This window comes from Rhinopithecus bieti, unplaced genomic scaffold, assembly GCF_001698545.2.
Source record: "Rhinopithecus bieti isolate Rb0 unplaced genomic scaffold, ASM169854v2 scaffold_28016, whole genome shotgun sequence".
Taxonomy (NCBI): Eukaryota; Metazoa; Chordata; class Mammalia; order Primates; family Cercopithecidae; genus Rhinopithecus; species Rhinopithecus bieti.
Genome location: NW_016813202.1, coordinates 4850692 through 4872849, shown reverse-complemented (window position 1 = coordinate 4872849; position 22158 = coordinate 4850692). Strand labels below are relative to the sequence as shown.

Genomic DNA, 22158 nt, shown 5'->3' with positions numbered 1-22158 from the left:
GAAGTCAGGAATACGAGGCAGTTATTTTTTCGAGTGTGGAATTGTAGTCTTGTGTTGCTTCTAGTTACTCTGTATCTTTAGTTGGTAGGTAAAAAATGGTTATTTAAAACAATTTTAAAATTATAAATTTATTTTATAGCCATACATAGGATATAAGGATTTATATAATTTTCTCAAGCTACTTAATACTTTGATTCGTGAAATGATAAGTGAACAGTTTTACTGAAATAAACTCTACAGATAGATGCAATATGAGGAGTTATTGAAGCAGAAAATGCGTTTTGCTTTGCACACTGAGTGTGTGTTAGCAGACAGCCTCAAGTAGGTTTCCGTAACAGCCATTGCCTTTGAATCTACCTTCTGTAGTTTAATATGAATAGGAAAATATATCCTGATTCTGTAGCGAGTAGACTGTTTGCTCTTTGTCTTTTAAGAAATACTAGGGGAGGGCTGGGTGCAGAGGCCCATGCCTATAATCCCAGCACGTTGGGAGGCTGAGGCAGGCGGATCACGAGGTCAGGAGATCGAGACCATCCTGGCTAACATGGTGAAACCCTGTCTCCATTAAAAATACAAAAAATTAGCTGAACCTGGTGGCACACATCTGTAGTCCCAGCTACTCAGGAGGCTGAGGCAGGAGACTCGCTTGAACCCAGGAGGCAGAGGTTGAAGTGAGCTGAGATTACACCACTGCACTCCAGCCTGGGCAACAAGAGCAAAGCTCCGTCTCAAAAAAAAAAAAAAAAAGAAAAGAAATACTAGGGGAAAATGTTTTAACTAGTCATTCTTCCGAGGAGCTAACGAAGCTGACTTTTGAAAAGAAGGCTGTGAGCTTTGCAGATGCTGCTGCCGCCCGGAGCCCCTTGCTTCCAGCCATGGTCAACCCCACCATGGTTTTCAACATTGCTGTCGATGGCGAGCCCTTGGGCTGTGTCTCCTTTGACGTAAGGGGCCTAGAAACCAAGAAGTGACTGTTCATCTAATCCATAAAATTATGTTAGCAGAGTGGAGCTGTTTGCAGTTCCAAAGACAGCAGAAAACTTCCGTGCTCTGAGCACTGGAAAGAAGGGATTTGGTTACAAGGGTTCCTGCTTTCACAGAATTATTCCAGGGTTTATGTGTCAGAGTGGTGACTTCACACGCCATACAGCATTGGTGGCAAGTCCATCTGCAGGGAGAAATTTGATGACAAGAACTTCATCCTGAAGCATACAGGTCCTGGCATCGTCCATGGCAAATGCTGAACCCAGCATGAACATTTCCCAGTTTTTTATCTGCACTGCCAAGACGCCAAGGCTGAGTGGTTAGATGGCAAACGTGGTCTTTGGCAAGGTGAAAGATGGCATGAATACTGTGAAGGTCATGGAGCACTTTGGGTCCAGGAATGGCAAGAGCAGCAATTCGCATGAAGATCACCATTGCTAACTGTGGACAACTGTAATAAATTTGACTGGTGTTTCTTTTAAAAAAAAAAATACCCTGCCAGACCAAGGTAAATTGTTTTTGATCATTACAGAAGTGTGATTTCTTAATCAGCAGCTGTCAAACATAGTGTTCCTGAATTTAAAAGCTTGAACACTAAATTATAAATTGGAGAGGTTGGAATAATACGGTCATATATCTAGAAACACAAGTCTTTAGTAGCAAAAAAGAAATTAGCAAGAGAAGAAACTGTTCGGTACTCTGAATGGAAAAAGTTTTCATTGATAGAAGTTTTTTTAGATGAAAATTAACATGATAAAGAAGTGACAGGCCAGGTGTGGTGGTTCACGATTTTAACACCAACAATTTGGGAGGCCAAGATGGGAGGATCTCTTGAGCCCAGGAATTCAAGACTAGCCTGGGCAACAAGGCAAAACTCATCTCTACTGAAAATTTTAAAAATCACCTGGACAGGGTGGCACCCGTCTGTAGCCCCAGCTACTTGGGAAGCTGAGGTGGGAGGATCACTTGAGCCCAGGAGGTTGAGGCTGCAGTGAGCCGTGATCACACCACTGTATTCCAGCCTGGGCAAGAGTGAGATCCTGTTAAAGGGGGGGAGAAAAAAAAAAAGGAAGGGACAAATATTAGAGTTTTTGCTAAAGCTTTTAAGTTGATAAGATGCAGAGAATTGGGGGAATGTATAATAAATTCGATTTCATTTAGTTATATTGTTTACCACATGAATCACTTTCCTCCAAACAGTTGTCGTAAGAGCCATGTGTTCACGTGTAATGAGGACCAGTATTTAACTGGGAACCGTGGGTGGCGTGGCAAAGGAGACAGTGTCCGTGACTGTGCCGCTCTCCGCAGCCCCGTCTGCTGTCCTGTTTCCTCGGCTCCTCGGTGTCTGGACTGGCGTTCTGGGTGTCCCAGCGGAAAACTAAAGGGCCAGAGAGGTGTAAACATACACACCACTTGGCAGGTAATAATCTCCCTATGTGCTATCTTTTTAGGGATCCCGAATACACAGCCTTTCCCAAAAGACTGCTCCCTCCAGCTACTGAGGAATGATGACAAGAAAAGGCCGAATTGCAGTGTCTCCATCAGCAGTTTGCTCTCTCTGGGCACACGATGACAAAATTTCCTACTAGTCTGACCTCAGTAGGCAGGATTGGAAGCTTCAATGCCATGGGAGTGGTCAAGAAAGGCATCCCAAAGAGAACTGAACTAATTAAAAAAAAAAAAAAAAAGACCTTTAGGAATAGGTGATTGTCCCCATATACTGGGGATGAAATACCCAGTGTAACCAAATTCCCCAGTAAGATCGCTTAGTTTGGCAATAGTCTCTTCTTTTGAGCACGTTGAAGTTTATTTGCTCAATGAAGGCTGAAATTATAAGTCAGTATATATGTATTACTAAGTAGAACTTGAGGTAATTATATGTTTTAGTCAAAAGCAGTTTCTGTGGGCTTGGTATTAAACCCTACTTTGTGATTTGCTAAAGCACAGGATGTTGACTCAAACCAAAACTAGTTTTGTAGTTAATATATGTTGTGTTTCTGTGACTTAATAGTCAACTAGAAAAGCCACCTATGACATTCCCAGCTAATTAAGTTTTAAAAGTTTTTTAAAAAACACTTGTCACCATATTTTCAAAAATACTAACATTTGGATTACTAGTTATAAAAGTGAAATTTCTACTGTGTCATAATCAGCCACGCAACTGGAGACTTGCCCTCTTTGTACAGCAAAGTTGTGAAAAAAGTATTTGCACTACATTCATTTAAACATTAGGGAAAAAACCAACCCATGCTTTTCTTTGCTGAGTTGTAGGGTTGTATTATTGGCTAGTGAGAAGCCTGGGAACACCAGGACTTTGTGTGGGCTGACTGCAGGTATCAGATCCAGGATTATACAGGTACTCTTGGAAGTGTCTTGGGGATTTTCCTGGTAAGAACAATAGTGATTGCAAAAAAAAAGATAAGATGTAAAGTGAAATCAGTAAAACATCTTAGTAGACAGAGGGTGCTGAAATTTTAACGAATGTGTAAAAAGTTCTTCCGATACATTAATTTTCCAGATACCCTTAAAATATTTAAGGAATATCATTCAAAATACTGTTTGAGAGACATGTGACCATCATTCTCCAAGGGAATGCGGATCATTTAGTGTGCTACTTAAAATCAGGTGTAAATGTATACACTGTAAGAATAAAAATCAATACCATTTCTTTAAAGCTTTCTAAAAGAAAGTTAATTATTTCTAATACTTACATTTTAGGATCTCAAACTATTTTTCTTTTGAAATAACTGCTTTCTACCCTAAGATGTTACTTATTGCTGTCTTCTTTTTAACAGGTGAAGATATTAAAGCTAGAAATTGGAACTAGAAAATCAAAAGAATTCAAGGTGTCTTAACATGACAGTTGAATTGAACTCATTTGATTACACTTAAAAGTTTATTGCAGTTATTGAATTTTTTTTTGGGTGCAGTGGTGCCATTGATGCTTACTGCAGCCTCAATCTCCCAGGCTCAAGAAATCCTCCCACCTCAGCTTCCAGAGTAGCTGGGACTACAGGTACATGCCACGCCTTATTTTATTTTTTATTTTTTCCATATAAACGAGGTCTTGCTATGTCATCCAGTCTGGTCTTGAACTCCAGTGATCCTCCCACCTTAGCCTCCCAAAGTGCTGGAATTACAGGCATGAGTCACCAAACCCAGCCACCAATTTTACTTTAGGTAAACTTTTATTTTCAAGAAGCTTTTGTTGGTGTTGCAAGTGTAAATCATGACTGTTTTATAAAATGTTCTATAAATGTAACCACTATTCTTTGTAAGCCATTTAAAATAAATTTTAAAGTCTTTCACGTAAACACCAATATTGTGGTTTTGATCCTCACTTACGAAGTCCCTATTTGAGAACCTCCCTACTAAAATTTATTCGTAACCCCAAAATCACCACATACAGTCATTTTCAGACATGCACAGAGCAGTGAGTGAGCCAAGCTGCCTGACACGCACGTTTCTGACAGAGGCTGGAGGGGATGCCATGCCTTGTTTCCTCTCCTACTGCAAACAGGTGTCCTTTCATAGTCTCTTCAGTACCATGTTCTTTGCATTTCTGCACTTTTTGTTGGCGATTTCACTATTTAAAATGGCCCCCAGGTGTAGCAAAATATTGTCTACTGCTTTAAAGGCAACAAGGCTGTGATGTGCCTCATGGACTCAGTGTCTGTTAGATCAGCTTCACTCAGGCATGAGTGATGGTGGTGTTGGCTGTGAGTTCAATGTTTTATTATGCCAGAGAATCAGTAGGTCTTGTAGGTCCTGGAACCTAAGGCTGGGTTGTTGAAACCGCCACTCCAAAAGTACTTCAGTAATAAGCTGTTCTTTTCCCAATGCTAACGGGGACGCTTATTTTTAGGCATAGAAAGAAATCACTTGTTGCCATCGTTTTGTCTGAAGGCAGTCCTCTGATAGATGGGCTTAGTTCATTATTTCCTCTAAGCAAACATTCTTAAACATTTCTCTTATAGTGAAAAACTAAGACAATTTGTTATAAATCTTTAGTACTGCTTTCTCCAGAGTTTTAAGATTGGAACTTTTACTTACCTTAAAATCACTTGGTTTGGTTTCCTTTAACTTTTTCAAAGCGTTAGAGAGTAATTCCTGTTGAACAGATTATCTCCCTTGTAAATACACTTTGAAAATACCTCAGTAAAAGGAATTTCTCATGATTTCTTAAAATAAAAAATATATCAGATAACAGCTGATAAAAAGAACTTTAATGGAAGGCACTGTTGTCCAAAATCACATAAAGGGTAAGAGCCCACATGGTACCACCCTGCTCCTCCTACTTCTCAAACCCACATCCACCACCCAGACAGGAGGGTGCAGATCCCACAGGAAATTACCTCCCAGAGCAGTGACTGATGTTTTTCCTTAAAACAAAATAATGGCTGTCTCAGACTAATAATAGAACATCTTAAGAGGAAAAAAACCAAAAAACTATACCAGCTATTACAGCCTGGTCATAGAAGCAGCTTTCTAAGAGTTCCCAAGTTTATAAGAGGCCCAAGAAATGCATTTATTCTGTTGTCTATTAAGCCTCCACGACAAGGAGAAAGTTGTAAGTAAATCCTTGGTTCATGAGGAGTTAAGAGCTTTGTGCATAAGCAAGTTCAACCACCAAACTCCTGTTTGCCTCTTGATGGTTCAGAAACATTCAGCTGCTTTCACCTCTAGGACAGTATCACAAATGTTTAAGAATTTACTCTCAGTATCAACATTGGAACTTTACGAAAACTGGATTCCTGTTTCATCGGAAGCCTGTATTAATGAAAAACATATTTTGTTCTTTAGTGCTTAAAAAAACAAAAAACTCATCTTTTTTTTTGGGATAGCCATTCCTCCTATGGATAGTCATCAGCAAGACACCTAAAAGACACGTTTTCCCCAGTTCTTATCAAAAATTCATCTCACGGAAAAAGTCATCCAAGAAAGCAAAACTTTGCTTTAAGTAGATAAAGTACTGTTTATATGCATCAGACCAAGCAATCCACTCAGGGTTTTAACGGTGTAAAAACTAAGTCACAGTACAGCTGAACAGTGAATGGATGGGATGGTTCTGATGAGGTATTATTTTGACATTTTGGTCTCAGAAGGTGTTTCCCCAGTATCCAATGTCTTCAACAACCGGAAAAGACCAGCAGCTTCTCGTATCCTACTGAATTCAATACAGAATGCCTGCACTTCTATAAACAAATCCTGTACATTAATAATTTTGTTACGGATCAAGGATTGGAGAAACACACACACAAGACGCACCAACCGATTCTGAAAAAGGGGAAAAAAAACAAATGTTAGTGTGCTCATTTTCCTGGCAGGCAATTGTAAAATTTACAGAAATTTCTATTACCTGCATATATTTATCCTTAATTTGTTCACAAGTAGAGATGCAATTTGATATATAAAGGTGAATAAATTCAGGAGGTAGATCAACAGCTGTAGTTAGTCTGTTTCATAAGAGAAAATTTGGGCCATTAATTTCATTTGGTAACATTGAAAAACATTGTTAACCATAAAATACAAAATTTGCTTCGGTCATCTGGTGGAATTTTCTGACATATCCAGTTCCCTGGTTTTAAATACACTTGGGCAAGTAAACCTAAGACCCACACCTACTTACCCATAAATAACACTTTTAAAAATGGCTCTACTTACTATTTACATATTGCAATTATTTTTTTGAGCCCTGCCCCTGAGTATTCTTGATTAAATCATAAGTCATGGTCTGTTATTGGAATTTAGAGTCATAATAAAGGCCAAAGCCAGTATTTTCCAAAGGATTACATGGAATGTTTTAAGGAGAAAAATGAGTGGGGTGGGAACAGGAATTCCATACTCAAAAGTATGAATTTCCAAAAGATTAACATATGCTACCTTTTCTAAACTTACCAGACCTCAAAACTTTTTTCAATAAGGCATGAGGAGGCAGTGTTCCAAGGACACTGTCACGAGCTGCTGCAGTCACGAGATGTGTGTGTCACCAACAAACTTGTTTTCACGCTTAAGGATGATGCACTATGATAGGTGTTGGGGGAAAACAAACAGGACCCTGTCCTTGAATTCCAAGATACTGAGCAGATAGAATCGCACTGACAAAAAGATGTAGTGATTCTGCATCTTGGACTCAGGGCCAAATGTCTGGTACAGACAAGAACTGCTATAAGAATATGAAGGAGAAATGAACACTCAGCATGGTCAATCCACGCTGTGCAGGCAAACCTGCACGGAACTGGGCCACTGAAAAGAGAGTCTTCACTCAGTAGGGGAAAGACTGGAACAAGGAGTGGGAGAAATGCAGCAACACGTTTTCAACAAGCAGCTAGCTGGTTTTGCCCGTGACCAAGGTTAAAGTTAAAAATTACTTTGGAAACCTCACGCTTCCTCCCTCTCCTGCCCCTAAAAGAATGCACTCTCCTTCTATGCACATACTTCCACTCCCTTGGCTTCCAGCTGGGCTTTTTTCCCCCAATAGTTGATGAAAAAAGGGCACATTCTGTAGTTCAATTTCACATAGATTTTTTAAAAAGCCCCAACTTCCAAACAGGTGTTAAAAACTATGCTCTCACTGAAGTTTAGTCACTAGGCGCTCAGAACGGATTTCCCTATATAGGAGGACCATATAATTTATCATCCAAAGCAGGATACCACGTGAAAGGGAGCTCAGGATGCAAAGCCTCCACCAGGACTCAGGCACACCTGAACCTCTGGCCATCCTGCACATAAACAACTGAAGCCCTCCAGCCCATCTAATTCACAATTTACCTAAAAGATACTTGTAAGGAAAATACTATAAAATGCAAACAAACACTGTACAGCACACATCAAGAAGGGAAGACGTTCTATTTTCCTGACAGTCAAGGATGGCAGGGTCAGGAGACGCGGGGTCAGAAAGGCTGGGAGAAGAGCACGAGGAAGCTAGGACGGCATTCCTAGGATTCTCAGCTCTTAAGGTCCATATTTTTCCACACTTACAGCTGTTAGTCACTAAGAAAAAAATATCTGTATTTGTATAGGGATAAAGAAGATAGGACTATGTACAGGGAAATGAATTTCAGTAATTGGCTGGCACAGTGGCTCACGCCTGTAATCCTTGCACTTTGGGAGGCTGAGGTGGGCAGATCACTTGAGGTCAGGAGTTTGAAACCAGCCTGACCAACATGGCAAAACCCCATCTCTACTAAAAGTACAAAAATTAGCTGGGTGTGGTAGCACACACACCTGTAATCCCAGCTACTAGGGAGACTAAGGCAGGAGAATTGCTTGAACCCAGGGGGTGGAGGTTGCGGTGAGCTGAGATTGCACCACTGTACTCGCCTGGACGACAGAGTGAGACTCCCTCTCAAAAAAATAAGTAAAATAAAATAAATTTCAGCAATTTTCATTTATGCTTCTACTAACACTAAATATGTTTGAAATCCTACCCTCAGTTCTTATTAACGCATGCTAAATTCACATGTAGTGAATGCTAAAGCTTAAATTATTTCTTTAATAGTTAATCTTATGCCAATAATACCAAGACAAAATCTGTTACAATTTTCCTTCCTGGCCATCTAATCTGTATCTATCCCCACACATTTGATCAAATCTAGAAACTTACCGATTTACAACTTCCATTGAATGTAAAGACATGTCCATATTGACCAGGACAGAGAAATACTCAGTGATCTGGCTTGACTGCATTAATTTCAGCAACATTTCTATAGCGACTAAAGGGTTGTTTTCCACAAGGTCAGGAAGTTTGGCTGGGGTGAGGCCAATATGGTAGACAAGTTTGGGGTCTTTTTCCAACTCACCAAGGAGCTAAATACACCAGATTTTAGAGAGAGAGGGAGAGAAAAGAGGGTCTTGAGTCAATTTTCCCCCCATGTATATGAAATAAGCATTTTATACAAAAAGCTACAAAACTATCTGCATTGAACCAACTTCATAAATTTCTTCCTTCAAACCCATAATGTCTTGACATTTCTAAATTTACATTTTAATTTTGAACAAACTAAAACGCAAACACATCTAAGACAGTTTATAAATATGCTAATGATTCCTCTTCCTGGACATCAAGTCAGACTCCATACTGTCTGGTCAGATACAATACTGTCTGGTTGTAACAATGTCAAGTCCTTTGCAGGTTTTTTTTTCTGTCATCTGTTGTAACTAAAAATAATCTTAATGACCAACTAGTTCTCCCAAGAAACAGTCCTGCCCCACCCCACTCAGGCAGAGACCAGAACTACCTGAGAAGGGGGCGGAGTGGGAAGCAGGACAGCAGACTTGCTGCAAGTCATCAGTCTGCAGAACTTCACTGTTCAAGTCACAGCCACACTTTGTAATTCAAACAGGTATCCCCAAAAGATTTTTTCCACCAAATAAGCACTTCCTCTTTAAATGTCCTATGCTGTTTTTTGTTTTTTTTCCCTGTCTACTTGTATGTTCCACAGTGGACTGTGTTTTCAGGTTAGTCTCATGAGCAAAGCGAACTACAAACATTGCTATTCGTTATTTCATTTTGAAAATGATGTTTTTGGTGGCAAACTTGATTGGAGAGGTCAATATCTCCTGAAAAGTTCTAATGCAAACTGGATAAAATTCACCAACCAGTAGAAGAGTGGCCTTGCCTCTCCTGAGGGGAGTCATCCAGTCTCCCACTCGGGCAGTGGGGGCTACTTTAATCTGAAATCCACCACGATCCAGCTGTGTGATGGGGGCAGGTTCCCCTTCCCAGCCTTGTTTCCTCCCTACAGCCTGTCAGTAACTCCGCTTTCCATCAGAAGTGTTACTGTCTGCTCAAACGTAACCACTGTGGAAAGTGTCCCACTGTATACAGCAGTGACACCCCCACGACCCCATCTCTCCCAGGGACAGACTGATCACAAAGAAACGTCAGAACATTTTCAGCCATCAGACTTCTTGCCCCACCACAGCAAAACTACCAAAGAGCAGAACAAAACTTCAGAGACCCAAAAACCTTTGCAACTTCCTACTGCTGCCTCATGGTGACAGGATTAGTTTACTGCTTATCACTTTCCAAAAAACTACTCTTGTTGGATTAAAGATAAGAGAAGGCTCACAATGGCTGAGTGCAGTGGCTCAAAACTGTAATCCCAGCACTTTGGGAGGCCAAGGCTGGCAGATCACTTGAGGCCAGACCAGCCTGGCCAACAATGGCAAAACCCCACCTCTACCAAAAATACAGAAATTAGCCGGGCATGGTGGTGCATGCCTATAGTCCCAACTGCTGGGGAGGCTGAGGCACGAGAATCACTTGAACTCAGGAGGCAGAGGTTGCAATGAGCCAAGATCGTGCCACTGCACTCCACCCTGGGCAACCGAGTGAGAGACTGTCTCAAAAACAAATTTTTTTTTAATTAAAAATAAATTTTAGAAAAAGATAAGAAAATGCTTACAATCAATACACACCTGTGTTTGTTGGGGAGAGGATAAGGGGCTTTTGAAGGCTTTGGCCATTATTCGCTTGATCTCCACACCAGTGCTATTCTTCACACACATTGATTTATCCCACTGGATTGCGTGGTCAGGCTCTGTGGGGTTTAGCCAGGCCAGTTCATCCTCACAAATGTGGAGTGGAGGCGGTGGACGAATAAACTCTGGTCGAAAATGGCCTGTAATGAGAGCAGTGATAGTTGCTCCTATCAGGAAGCTAACATCTCTACACATCTCACACACTTCACTTAATAAAGTACGCGAAGATATCTCTTAATAAGGATGACGTGACTAAAACTCTTACACTTCAAAATCAGAAGCAGGAGTGACACAGGAAGGCAGGGCTTCAGTCAGAATGCAAACAAGACAATGAAAGAACACTATACCAGCGTGATGCCAGAGAACAAGCTCTTCATTTCTGGAGAAATGAGGAAAGCGTGGCCGTGGCCTGCCCACGCTGCACTCGAGCATGACCACTCAACAGCAAAAGGGCGCGACTGCTAAACGGGTGACGACTTTTGATGAAAAAAAATGAAATACTATGTCCTCACACATCCTATTCTGAGTTACCACTGTTTGTTCTGCTTTTCACTGTTTGTTCAGCTGGCACTGTGATCACTGTGATCTGTACTAGTTTTACCTTTGCATCCTATAACTGAAGTAACAAATTACGTGGCGATGAAACAGCAGGAGGAAAAGTATGGTTGCCTTTTGATATTTTGAAATGAACGTGGAGACTGTCACGAATCCCTAAATTCACAAATGCTGTATTTATTTTCAGAAAACAATAAAATTACAAAAGGAAAATGAAGTGGTTCAACTCAACTGTTTTATAAAACAAGATTCATCCCTGAGTTACAAACCCACTGAAATAAATGCTGGCTAGGACTTCTGCCGAACCAATTTCACATCTCACATGGCTTCCACATAGGGCAGAAGTCGTTTATTCCTATCATGGATCCTAGCCCTGCCAAATGTGAGAGTCTACTGTTGAGTTTACAGAAAACATCTATTTTCTGGTTAAAAATCGTCACTTTATCTTAAATATCTCCACTGCCTCTTCACTTAACTCACCAGGACTAGCATCTGAATCTCCCTTCAACCACTTACAAAAATAAAGTTTTTACCAATTTATAAGAAGTACTACTTATGTGATAGAGAGTTCCTGCGAGGTGGGGACATCGGGTATTTGGCTAGACCCACTTATGATGAGTGATCTGCTTTTCACATATCTTCCTGGTGACCTATGCAGTTTAGAGTTGTGCCCAAGCAAATATTAAAAAGAAGCCACTACATGCCATGGACAATTCAGTCACACTTGTGACTAGCGGAAATTTCAAATATTAAACCTATGTATGCCAAAGATCTACTGTAAACCAAATGGTACAAAAGTCACTTGTGAATTTCAAACTCATGGTGATACCACACTATCATCGGGTAAACATGTTCTCATTCCAAAGCAGAAAGCTTGCCTTCATAATTCAAAGCACACAGAAGCCTATCAAACAGATGCCAGGTAGAGTGGTGCATGCCTGTAATTCCAACTACGCGGGAGTCTAAGGTAGGAGGATCCCCTGAGCCTCAGGGGATGGAGTCCAGCCTGGGCATCACAGCAAGACTCCATCTCTTAAAGAAAGCCCCAAAAAATGCAGCTAATATTATTTCAAATTCTACAAGTGTTTTCTTTGAATTAAATTAGGAGCTTATAAGAAAAACTTTAAAATGGAAAAGGAAATGATAGTGGTAAGATTACTTAAGAGGTATGAAACAAAAGATAATGAGCTGCTACAAAAGACTCATTTCACTAAAATCAGAATCTGATTTAAAAAAAAATTTTTTTTTTCCTTTTTGAAACACTCTCTCACTCTGTCCCCCAGGCTGGAGTGCAGTGGTGCAATCTTGGCTCACTGCAACCTCTTCCTCCCAGCTTCGAGCAATTCTCCTGCCTCAGCCTCCTGAGTAGCTGGGACTACAGGCACGCACCACTACACTTGGCTAATTTTTGTATTTTTAATAAAGATGGGGTTTCACCATGTTGGCCAGGCTGGTGTGAAACTCCTGACCTCAAGTGATCCACCCGCCTCGGCCTCCCAAATGCTGGGATTACAGGTGTGAGCCACTGCACCCGGCGTGTATCTTTAGGTATGCATAGGATAGTCATGCAACAAACAACTTGGCATGCACTTTTCTTAAAGAAGAAACTAATTGTCACTGAACATCTCTTCTATGTTCTAGATACTCACTACACTAGAAAGGTTCACACTAAATTACAATTTAAGTCATAACAAAAATAAGATGATGTCTCAAAAAACTGAAAAGTCCTAGAGGATGCAGACGGAATAAAACCAAGAGTATAAATTAATTTACATATACCTACTTTCAATAGGTGGCTTTGGTCCGCTGACTAAAGCTTCTGTGATCTGAGAGGCAACTGAGCTGTCAAATCCAGAATTAGAAGAATCCGGGTCTGGGTCACTGAGAATACTGGGGAAGCTCGCTTTGCTTTGTGTTGGCAGTTCAGATTGGCGTTCTAGAAAAGGTTAAAATAGGAGACGTTTTAAAATTATGGACATCATGAGGAGAGTGAAAAGACAAGCTACCGACTGAGGTAAGCTATCTGTAACACAGAAAAACAAAGAGCCAGATTCACAGAGAGAGAGAGAGAGAAAGAGAGAAAGAGTGAAAGAGTATGTGTGTGTGTCTGTACGTACAGCAGGTCCTCAATGTCGCTGAAAGATTCTTGGCATCTGCAACTAAGTGAAACGACATATAACAATTATTTTCATCAATGTTATAATAAAACAGTGTTGATGAAACAGTGTTATTCAAAGACCTGATCTACATCACTTCACTTAAATCTGCAGTTTCCAACAACCTATCAGTGATGTTGAGGACTTACTGTACATAAATTTTTAAATCAACTGGAAAAAAAAAACCCAACAGGAAAAAATGAACTAATAACTTTAATAAGGATTTTATTTGAAAAGCTTGAATGGCCAAAAAAAATCTGAAAAGATGTTTAATCCCATTAGGAACTAGGGAAAATCCAGTTAAAACACAAGATACTATAACATACCCACCAGATTGGCAAAAACATATAAACTTGACATTATCAAATGCGGAAGAGGATGTAAGGTAACTGGCACACTGTTACAGGAATGAAAAATGGCACAGCAACTTTGGAAAACAATTTGACGTTTCCTTATAAAGTTTTACATGTGCATCTCTCCATCTAGGAGACACACTTTCACACGCACCCCAGAATAAGGTGCAAGAATGTTCACAGCAGTATTATGTCCATCAGTGGCAGAATGGATACAGAACTTGGTATTCCACAGTGTGAAGGTACCACAGCAGCAATGAAGAGCAGCCACTACAGTTACACGCCTTCAGCATGGACTCATCTCTCACCCCCCAACAGAAGAAAAGCACAAAAGAAGAAATGCAGTACAATTCCACATATATCAAGTTCAAGGGCATGCAACGTGAAACTATAGGCAGGCACAGGAGGGAAGCAAATTCAGGATGATTATCATAAAAATCAGGTTAGTGATGAGGCGGCCACCTGGAGAAACACACAGGGAGCCTCTTGGCCCTGAAAATATTCTCTTTCTTAACTTGGATGGCAGGTTGCTGCAGGTTCACTTAATTATAATTTCTTTAAAAAGCGAATGCATGTTTTATTTCAGATTGTATAATTTTAAAAACACCTGGCTAAATTCCTGAGTAAAGAACTACACAAATCAGTAAAAGACCATCGACCCGATGGAAAAATGGCCAGACATATGAAAAGATGCCTTAGACACAGAGCATCTTTTCTCATTCATTTATTAAGAGAAATACTCACTAAAATTATCCTGTAATGCCATTTTAAAATATCAGATTGTTGAAGTACAAAAGATAACATACTATCAACCAAAATGTAAAAACTGGCCAGTTGCGTGGTAAACTAGTGATCAGTGTTTGTCAGGAATAAATCATAAAGAAAAACAAAACCTCTGAAATGAATACTGTCATTGTTGGGGTAAAACTTCACCCCCTGTAGTCACTTATGTTTAACTGGTCTGCTTGCTTTTTTAAAGTTAAGAAAATACAAACTGCATCATCCAAAAATACACCTTTGGTCCACGGATGCCACTGTAAGACACCTGAATTTTAGGCCTCCAGAGAGACGGTCTGGGTGGCTAGCTCCCGAGTGGAGAGGCATGCTTGCTTTTTCTTTACACTTGTGAAGAGGAATGGATTCGGGCATCTGCCAGCTGGGGAGAGAATGGCAAGCAGCAAGCTTAGCCACTCGGGCAGACTTCTCAGCCCTTACTCTAGGCGTGTGATCCTTCCTCCACGTGATATACTTCACAACTTTGTCACGTCTGGCTCAAGACATCCCAAGTTAAAAGGAAGGTGAGATGTAATTCTCACTTTATTATGATAAATACTATTTAAATACTATAAATATTATTATAAATACTAAGCTAGAACCATCAGAATATATCACTTCTGTATCCAGTTTTCAAAGTATCTTCGGTGTTTGTCAGGAATAAATACAAATAATCATTTTATTTCTATTAAATTATATCTGGCACTAGTGGCTAATAAGTACTTTTGTACTTATTAGTACAACCTTAAAAGTCTTAAAAGATTTCTTTTGGTTTCAGAAAATGACCTTTGTTACATTGTTCTTGTCTCTGCTTTTCTGACAGGGTCTCACTCTGTTGCCCAGGCTGGAGTGCAGTGGTGCAATCACAGCTCAGTGCAGACTTGACCTCCCAGGATCAAGCAATCCTCTTATGTCAGCCTCCTAGGTAGCTGGGACCACAGATGCACACACCACCACACCCAACTAATTTTTTTTTAATTACTTTTGTAGAGACAGGGTCCCCCTATGTTGCCCAGGCTGGTTTTAAACTCCTGGGCTCAAGTGACTCTCATGCTTCAGCCTCCCAAACTGCTGGGATTACAGGTAAGGACCACTGTGCCTGGCCCCATTGTTGTATTGTTAATACCCAATAGTTTAAAGGTTAACAATGTTCCAAAGGAAAAGCTGTTTATTGCAACATGTCACCTTATTTCAGAAGCCAAATGTCACAGGTCTATGAAGTCTAAGAGGATGATGGGGCATTGTCAAAATTAATACTTCAGCTTATTTAATTACAAAGTCAAGCATTCACAAACCCAGCTACATATTACAATTTCCCTACTGAGTTGCTCTCAAGTGACAAAATGAATGCTTACAGCAGGTAAGCCCAAAGTGCCTCCTCTACTCCTTCAGAACTCAGAGACCCTCTCTCTCACCACCAGTTCTCCTTCTCCTATAATTTTCTGTCAGAACACACTGTTTACTTCAAGGGCACTCATTCATTTGCTTACATGTTTAACACAGAATGTGCCAGAACAATCCTGAACGAGAACAAAGTTGAAAGTTTTATACCTCCCAATTTCAAAACTTAGTACAAAGCTACAATAATCAAAACAGTGTGGTACTGGCAAAAAGACAGACATATAGACAAATGGAATGGAATAGAAAGCCCAGAAATAAATCCTTGCATATATGGGCAAATGATTTTCAACAAGGATGCCAAGAGTACGTTGGGTTTGGCTATTGAGGGTTCCTTGAGACAGGTCTCACACTGTCATGCAGGCTGGAGTGCAGTAGCGCAATCACAGCTCACTGCAATCTCCCAGGCTCAAGTGATCCTCCCACTTAAGCCTCCCAAGTAGTTGAGACCACAGGCATGCACCACCACGCCCAGCTAAGTTTTTAATTATTTGTAGAGACAAAGTCTCCCTATGTTGCCCAGGCTAGTCTTGAACTCCTGCCCTCAAATGATCCTCCCACTTCAGCCTCTCCCAAAGACTACAGGCATGAGCTACTACGCCAGCCTTTCTTCAGTTCAAAGATGGATTTTTCCTTTTTTTTTTTTGAGACAGAGTCTCGCTGTGTCACCCAGGCTGAAGTGCAGTGGTGCAATCTCGGCTCACTGCAACCTCCGCCTCCCAGGTTCAAGCTATTCTCCTGCCTCAGCCTCCTGAGTAGCTGGGATTACAGGTGTGTGCCACCACACCCGGCTAATTTGTTGTATATTTAGTAGAGACAGGGTTTCACCATGCTGGCCAGGCTAATCTCGAACTCCTGACCTCAAATGATCCGCCTGCCTCCGTCTCCCAAAGTGCTGGGATTACAGGTGTGAGCCACCGTGCCCAGCCAAGACTTCCATTTAAGATCCAGTACTAAAACTACTTTTTAAAACGAATACTAACCTTTTAGCAGTTACAAAAACCATCATTTTAGTAGAGTCCTCAACAAGAGAGTCCTAATATTACCACACAGGAATGCCCAAACCACTTATTCCTCCTTACCGGCCAAGGCTAACTGAAGCCCACTAATGTCCACAGACTGGCCCATGTTTCCAACGTCCATCAGCGCAATCTGGCGAGGCGTCTTTTTGAAGAGTTCCCGTGGGGGTGCCAGCATCAGCTGGGAAAGAAAAAACTTTTCTGGTGGAGTTATAGGAGGTAAAATCCTGCAAACAAAATGTATAACAATTTCTCCAATGGTTACTTTTAAAAATCAGCTTGAATCTGGTAAAATCAGTACTTGCTACTTGCCACTTCAAGCCATATATTTTTAAGAACTAAATTATAATTAAGTTTCAGTCAACAAATATATACATTTATGAACTATGTAATTAAATACGTCATTTGAAATTCTATGATCTGTGGCCCTACCAATGAAACTTAAGGTTTCTGTACCTGTTAATTTTAAGAGTTAAAGAAAGCGGAAAGAAACACGAAATGTGGCTGAGCAGTGAAAGACAGGTTTTCTTTAGTTAAAACATCGGCCAGGAGTGCCTCTCAGGTTTTAACTAAAGAAAATCTGTCTTTGACTGCCATGCTGCGTTTCGTGGTTTTTTCTTTTTTTTTTTCTTCTTTTTTGTCATGAAGTCTCACTCTTATCCCCCAGGCTGGAGTGCAGTAGCATGATCTCGGCTCATTGCAACCTCCGGGTTCAAGTGATTCTCCTGCCTCAGCCTCCCAAGTAGCTGGGATTACAGGCACCCGCCACCACGCCCAGCTAATTTTTGTATTTTTAGTAGAGACATGGTTTCACCATGTTGGCCAGGCTGGTCTCGAACTCCTGACCTCAGGTGATCCACCTGCCTTGGCCTCCCGAAGTGCTGGGATTACAGGGGTGAGTCACCACACCCCACCTGGTGTTTCTTTCCTCTTTACCTCTTACATTAATAACTTTTCTTTTTTTTTTTTTGAGACAGAGTCTCGCTCTGTCACCCAGGCTGGAGTACAGTGGTGCAATCTCGGCTCACTGCAAGCTTCACCTCCCAGGTTCACGCCCTTCTCCTGCCTCAGCCTCCCGAGTAGCTGGGACTGAAGGTGCCCACCACCACACCCAGCTAATTTTTTGTATTTTTAAGTAGAGACAGGGTTTCACCGTGTTAGCCAGGATGGTCTCGATTTGCTGACCTCATGATCCGCCCGCCTCGGCCTCCCAAAGTGCTGGGATTACGGGTGTGAGCCACCACGCCTGGCCCAATAACTTCATTTTCTAAAGTGCCTGAATTCTGCAAAGGCTAAAGCTTATATATGCAAGCAAAAACAGACAACACTACAGTGCTCAGACATGCTTTTCTTTCTTCTCTGTTTCCACTGTGTAAAGTGGAATAAATAGAAGAGCAACCAGTAGCAATCCAAATACACTACCTGATTCAACACACAATGCAGTTTACAAATTCCCGCAAGGCTGAATGTTTCTTCCCTTTTGTCCCATGTTCGATTCCTCATCAAGCCTCATCTCTCCCACTGCAGCAATGTCAACAGGCTGCATGCCCTGAGCTCTAGCCCCCACTCCTCTCTTGCCTGGAGTACTCTTGCCCCCTCTACTGACTTCCCCAGCTCCCAGTTTTGACCCCTGCCCACTCACCACCTACAGTCCACACTTCCTCTTACCATTTAGTTATATCTCTAGAGTGCAGATCTGATCACATTACTTAACCTGTTTACACAGAATTAAACCCAGATTTCTATACCATTACAAGACCCTTCATAATCTGGTCCCAACACACCTTCCTAATCTCACTTCTTGACCTTCTGTCCCATCCATGTACCCTACACCCCAGATGCACAAAATCCCTCAACTTCTACACCCAGTTCCTTTTTTTGCTTTGAGGCAGTCTCACTCTGTTGCCCAGGCTGGAGTGCAGTGGTGTGATCTCAGCTCACTGCAGCCTCCCACTCCCAGGTTCAAGCAATTCTCCTGCCTCAGACTCCTGCGTAGCTAGGATTACAGGAGTGCACCATCATGCTGGGCTGATTTTTGTATTTTACGTGGAGATGGGGTTTCATCATGTTAGCCAGGCTGGTTTTGAACTCCTGGCCTCAAGTGATCTGCCTGCCTCAGCCTCCCGACGTGCTGGGATTGCAGGCATGAGCCACCGCACACGGCTTTACACTCAGTTCTTTAATAATACCTGGCAGAGTCACTCCTGCCCTCCCACCCGCATCCCTAATCAATATTCAGCATAAGTATCACTCCTGAGAATCTCTCTGGCTCCACGGGTGGTCATTCCTTCCTCTGTACTACCCAGCATTACACAGTCAACAGTCCTGCCTCTGTTCAGAGTCCTCTGAAAAGCATTCTGAAGACATACCCACTAAGTATGTCTTACCCTAAACAGAAAATAGCAGCAGCTCTGGGAGTGGGGTGTTGGCACTGATATTTTCTCTTCTATGTTATCTACACACCATCCCTACCTACTTTAATAATGGTGATAATAGTGAGTAACACTCACAGGTACTTTTATTCTTTGTAACAACTCTACCAGCTGGCAATTGTTACTATTTGCATTTTACAGATGAGGAATCTGAGGCACAAAACCGTTAAATATAATCCATCCATGGATTCTTTCTCTGGCAACTGTCATCCCACCCATGGCAAATCTGTGTGTACAATGCAGTCTACGGACTAGGTGTGGGTTTAGATTCACTGTATATGAGAATGACATTATATAAGTCACAGTTTGCCTCACTTGTTCTTCAGAATTCAAAGGGCCCTCTGACCTGAATCCCACAGTGTCCCAATCCTCTAATACCAGCACCCCAGGGTGGTGGTTGTCTCTGTATTTGTTTAGAACCAGGGTCTCGCTGTCACCCTAACTCATTGCAGCCTCAAACTCCTAGGCTCAAGTGATCCTTCTGCCTCAAACTCCTGAGCAGCTGGGACTACAGATGTGAGCCACCCCATGCCCAACAATTTTTATTTTTTTTTTGTAGACAGGGTCTTACTATGTTGCCCAGCATGGTTTCAAACTCCTGGCCTCAAGCAATTCCCACCCCGCAACCTCCACCACTTCGGCCTCCAGGAGCGCTAGTATTAGAGGCGTGAGCCACCTCGCCAGGCCTGGGTGGTGGGTTTTGACCACAAACCTGGGTTACATTCACTTTCTGGGCAGTCACAAGCTTCTTAAAAGCACGTTAAGTACCTGTACCCTAAGGGCATCTCAGCCAATACAAAGGGTTGCCCTTCTTAGATAAGGGCACTACAGGACACCAATCAGAGATCCTGATGGGGTGCCAGGCAGGAACGCTAACTAGAAATGCGGCCCTCCTGTACCATAAAAACAAACTCCTGGTGTTACCTCAAAATCTGCTGTCTTAGCCTTGACTCACTGTATAGCAGGCCCTACCTATGCTGGTTAAGGAATGTAAGATCAAGCTGTTACCTATCTCTAGCTAAGTGGTTCCTCCACTACACTGGTCCCTAAATCCTTCAGGTCCCCTTGTCACCATGCCATTTTTCTTGTTTTCTGACTGCAAGTCTTCTCCCAAAGCAAATCCACATAAAGCATCCCCTGTTTGAGCTTAAAAACAAATAAATGTAGCCTCGCATCCAACCTACTAGTTTGATCTCACCAATGCCACATAATGGTAAATATATTTTACATAATTTATACCATGAATGCACTTTACATAATGTCCATTAAGTCATGTGTTTCCAATCGCGAGATCATCAATTTGAGACTTTCTATCCTCTGCCCCCATCCCTAACAAGCTAAGGCAGGCGGCTGCAAAGTCTTCAATGGTGTTTCACGTGTATTTCCGCCCATCAATTCTTCAGCTTCTTAATACTGACTTCTACGTACTCCTTTGAGACTAAAAACCGGGGCCAGATCTAGTCTTACCATTGGTTTTAACTTCACACACCACAGACGGGCTTTCGAAGAACGAACCGTATTTGAGACACTAAACATGTCAAGACCTACACTGAGCTCTATGATGTGATGGGGTGTATAGAGAAATTATTTTCGGTGTCACGAACTTGCAATTAAGCTACCACCTCTCCATTCTTTAGAGTTAAGGCGGGGAGGGAGTGAGGGGCGTGGGAACGCAGAGGGAGGCAGAAAAAGAGGATTATCAGTTCACAGGGACAGTTAATTTCCCTTTCAGGTGAGCTCCCAGCAGCGCAGGTGGAAAGCTGCGGAATCTAACGCTATCCACACGGCACAGCTGGCTTCAGCAGGTACCTGAGAGCGGAGGGCGGTCGGGCTCCTGACCGCCCCGGGCGGGCGGCGCGGGGTTGAGCAGGTGCGCGAAGCTGGCGGCGAAGGGGTTTGCGGCCAGCGGCTCGGTGCGGTACATCTCCCAGAGCAGGTAGAGCGCCGTGAGACGCTGCGCCGCGCTGGGCAGCAGGTCCGGCTGCTGGAGCAGCATGACGAGCACCGAACCCAGGCGGAAGTGGTCGGCCTTGCTGAAGTAGTGATGGAAGGCGGTGGACAGGCCCTCGAAGGTGCTGCCGCCGCCCGCCTCCTCCGATATGATGCTGAGCAGGCTCGAGAGCTCCTTCGGGGTCAAGCTCATCCTGCCCGCGGGGCCCCCCGGGCCTCCGCTCCCGGACCCGGGGCCGCTTGCTCCGCCTCTGTCGCCGCCGGAGCCCCCGAAGCCGCTCCTGGACGCCGACCCTGCCGCTTCCCGGGACACTCTTTGCTCCGCGGCGGTGAGAAGCCGGCAAGACGCCGCGCTCGCCCCTCCGCCGGGCATCAACCTCGCTCCCCTTCCCCTCTTCCCGGCCCGAGGGGCCCTGGCGCCGGCTCGCTCCGTCCCCGCGGCCGTAAAGCGCGCTGTTACACGACAGCGTCGCAAACAAAACACGTCGGGGAAACCAGACCGCCGCGGAAAGGGACAGCGCCCAGTGAAAGCGAGGCTGATGGCGCGAAGCCAGGAAGAGGAGGCGGAGACGCGGGGTAGGCGGGGCGAATTGGCAGAAAGCGGGGGCGGGGCCCGGGAAGGGAGGGGCGGGGCGAGGTCGGGCTGGCCGCGCTCGGGGCTAGGTCGGCTGAGGTCCCGCGGCAGGAGCGCCCGGGGCCTGCGTGCGTCTGCGCAGCTGCAAGCGAAAGCCGCACCTTGGCGGTCCCCAGGGCAGTGCCTGGCGCCAGACGGTCCCAGTAAATGCTGTCTACGTTATTACTTGGAAAAATGCACCTCGGATGTTAACTATTTTCTTAATATAACATCCGTAAGTATTCGTCGTAAAAATATGGTAAATGCGGGCAGGGCGCGGTGGCGCGTGCATGTAGTCCCAGCGCTTTGAGTGTCCTAGGCGGGAGGGTCGCTTGAGCCTGGGAGTCCCAGGCTGCAGTGAGCGGTCATCACCACTGCACTCCAGTCTGGGCGCTGTGTCTCAAACATTTTTTTTTTTAATATAGTAAGTGAAAAAGA

The 22158-nt window shown here is 43.1% G+C and overlaps 1 protein-coding gene and 1 long non-coding RNA gene across 2 annotated transcripts; one reads left to right on the top strand and one right to left on the bottom strand.

Annotated features, from left to right (window-relative positions):
* The first annotated feature begins 597 nt into the window (after positions 1 to 597).
* On the top strand, positions 598 to 5373 carry LOC108512521 (uncharacterized). Its single transcript, XR_001880623.1, has 3 exons — positions 598 to 1492; positions 2185 to 2404; positions 3780 to 5373. It is a non-coding gene; the product is annotated as an uncharacterized LOC108512521 (long non-coding RNA).
* On the bottom strand, positions 5189 to 21660 carry CNOT11 (CCR4-NOT transcription complex subunit 11). The gene is given in 7 exon segments (XM_017847787.1): positions 5189 to 6261; positions 6344 to 6440; positions 8591 to 8793; positions 10408 to 10610; positions 12809 to 12961; positions 16789 to 16952; positions 20948 to 21660. Coding segments are annotated over 7 exon segments (1551 nt in total). The 5' UTR covers positions 21481 to 21660; the 3' UTR covers positions 5189 to 6063.
* Between the last annotated feature and the right edge of the window lie 498 nt (positions 21661 to 22158).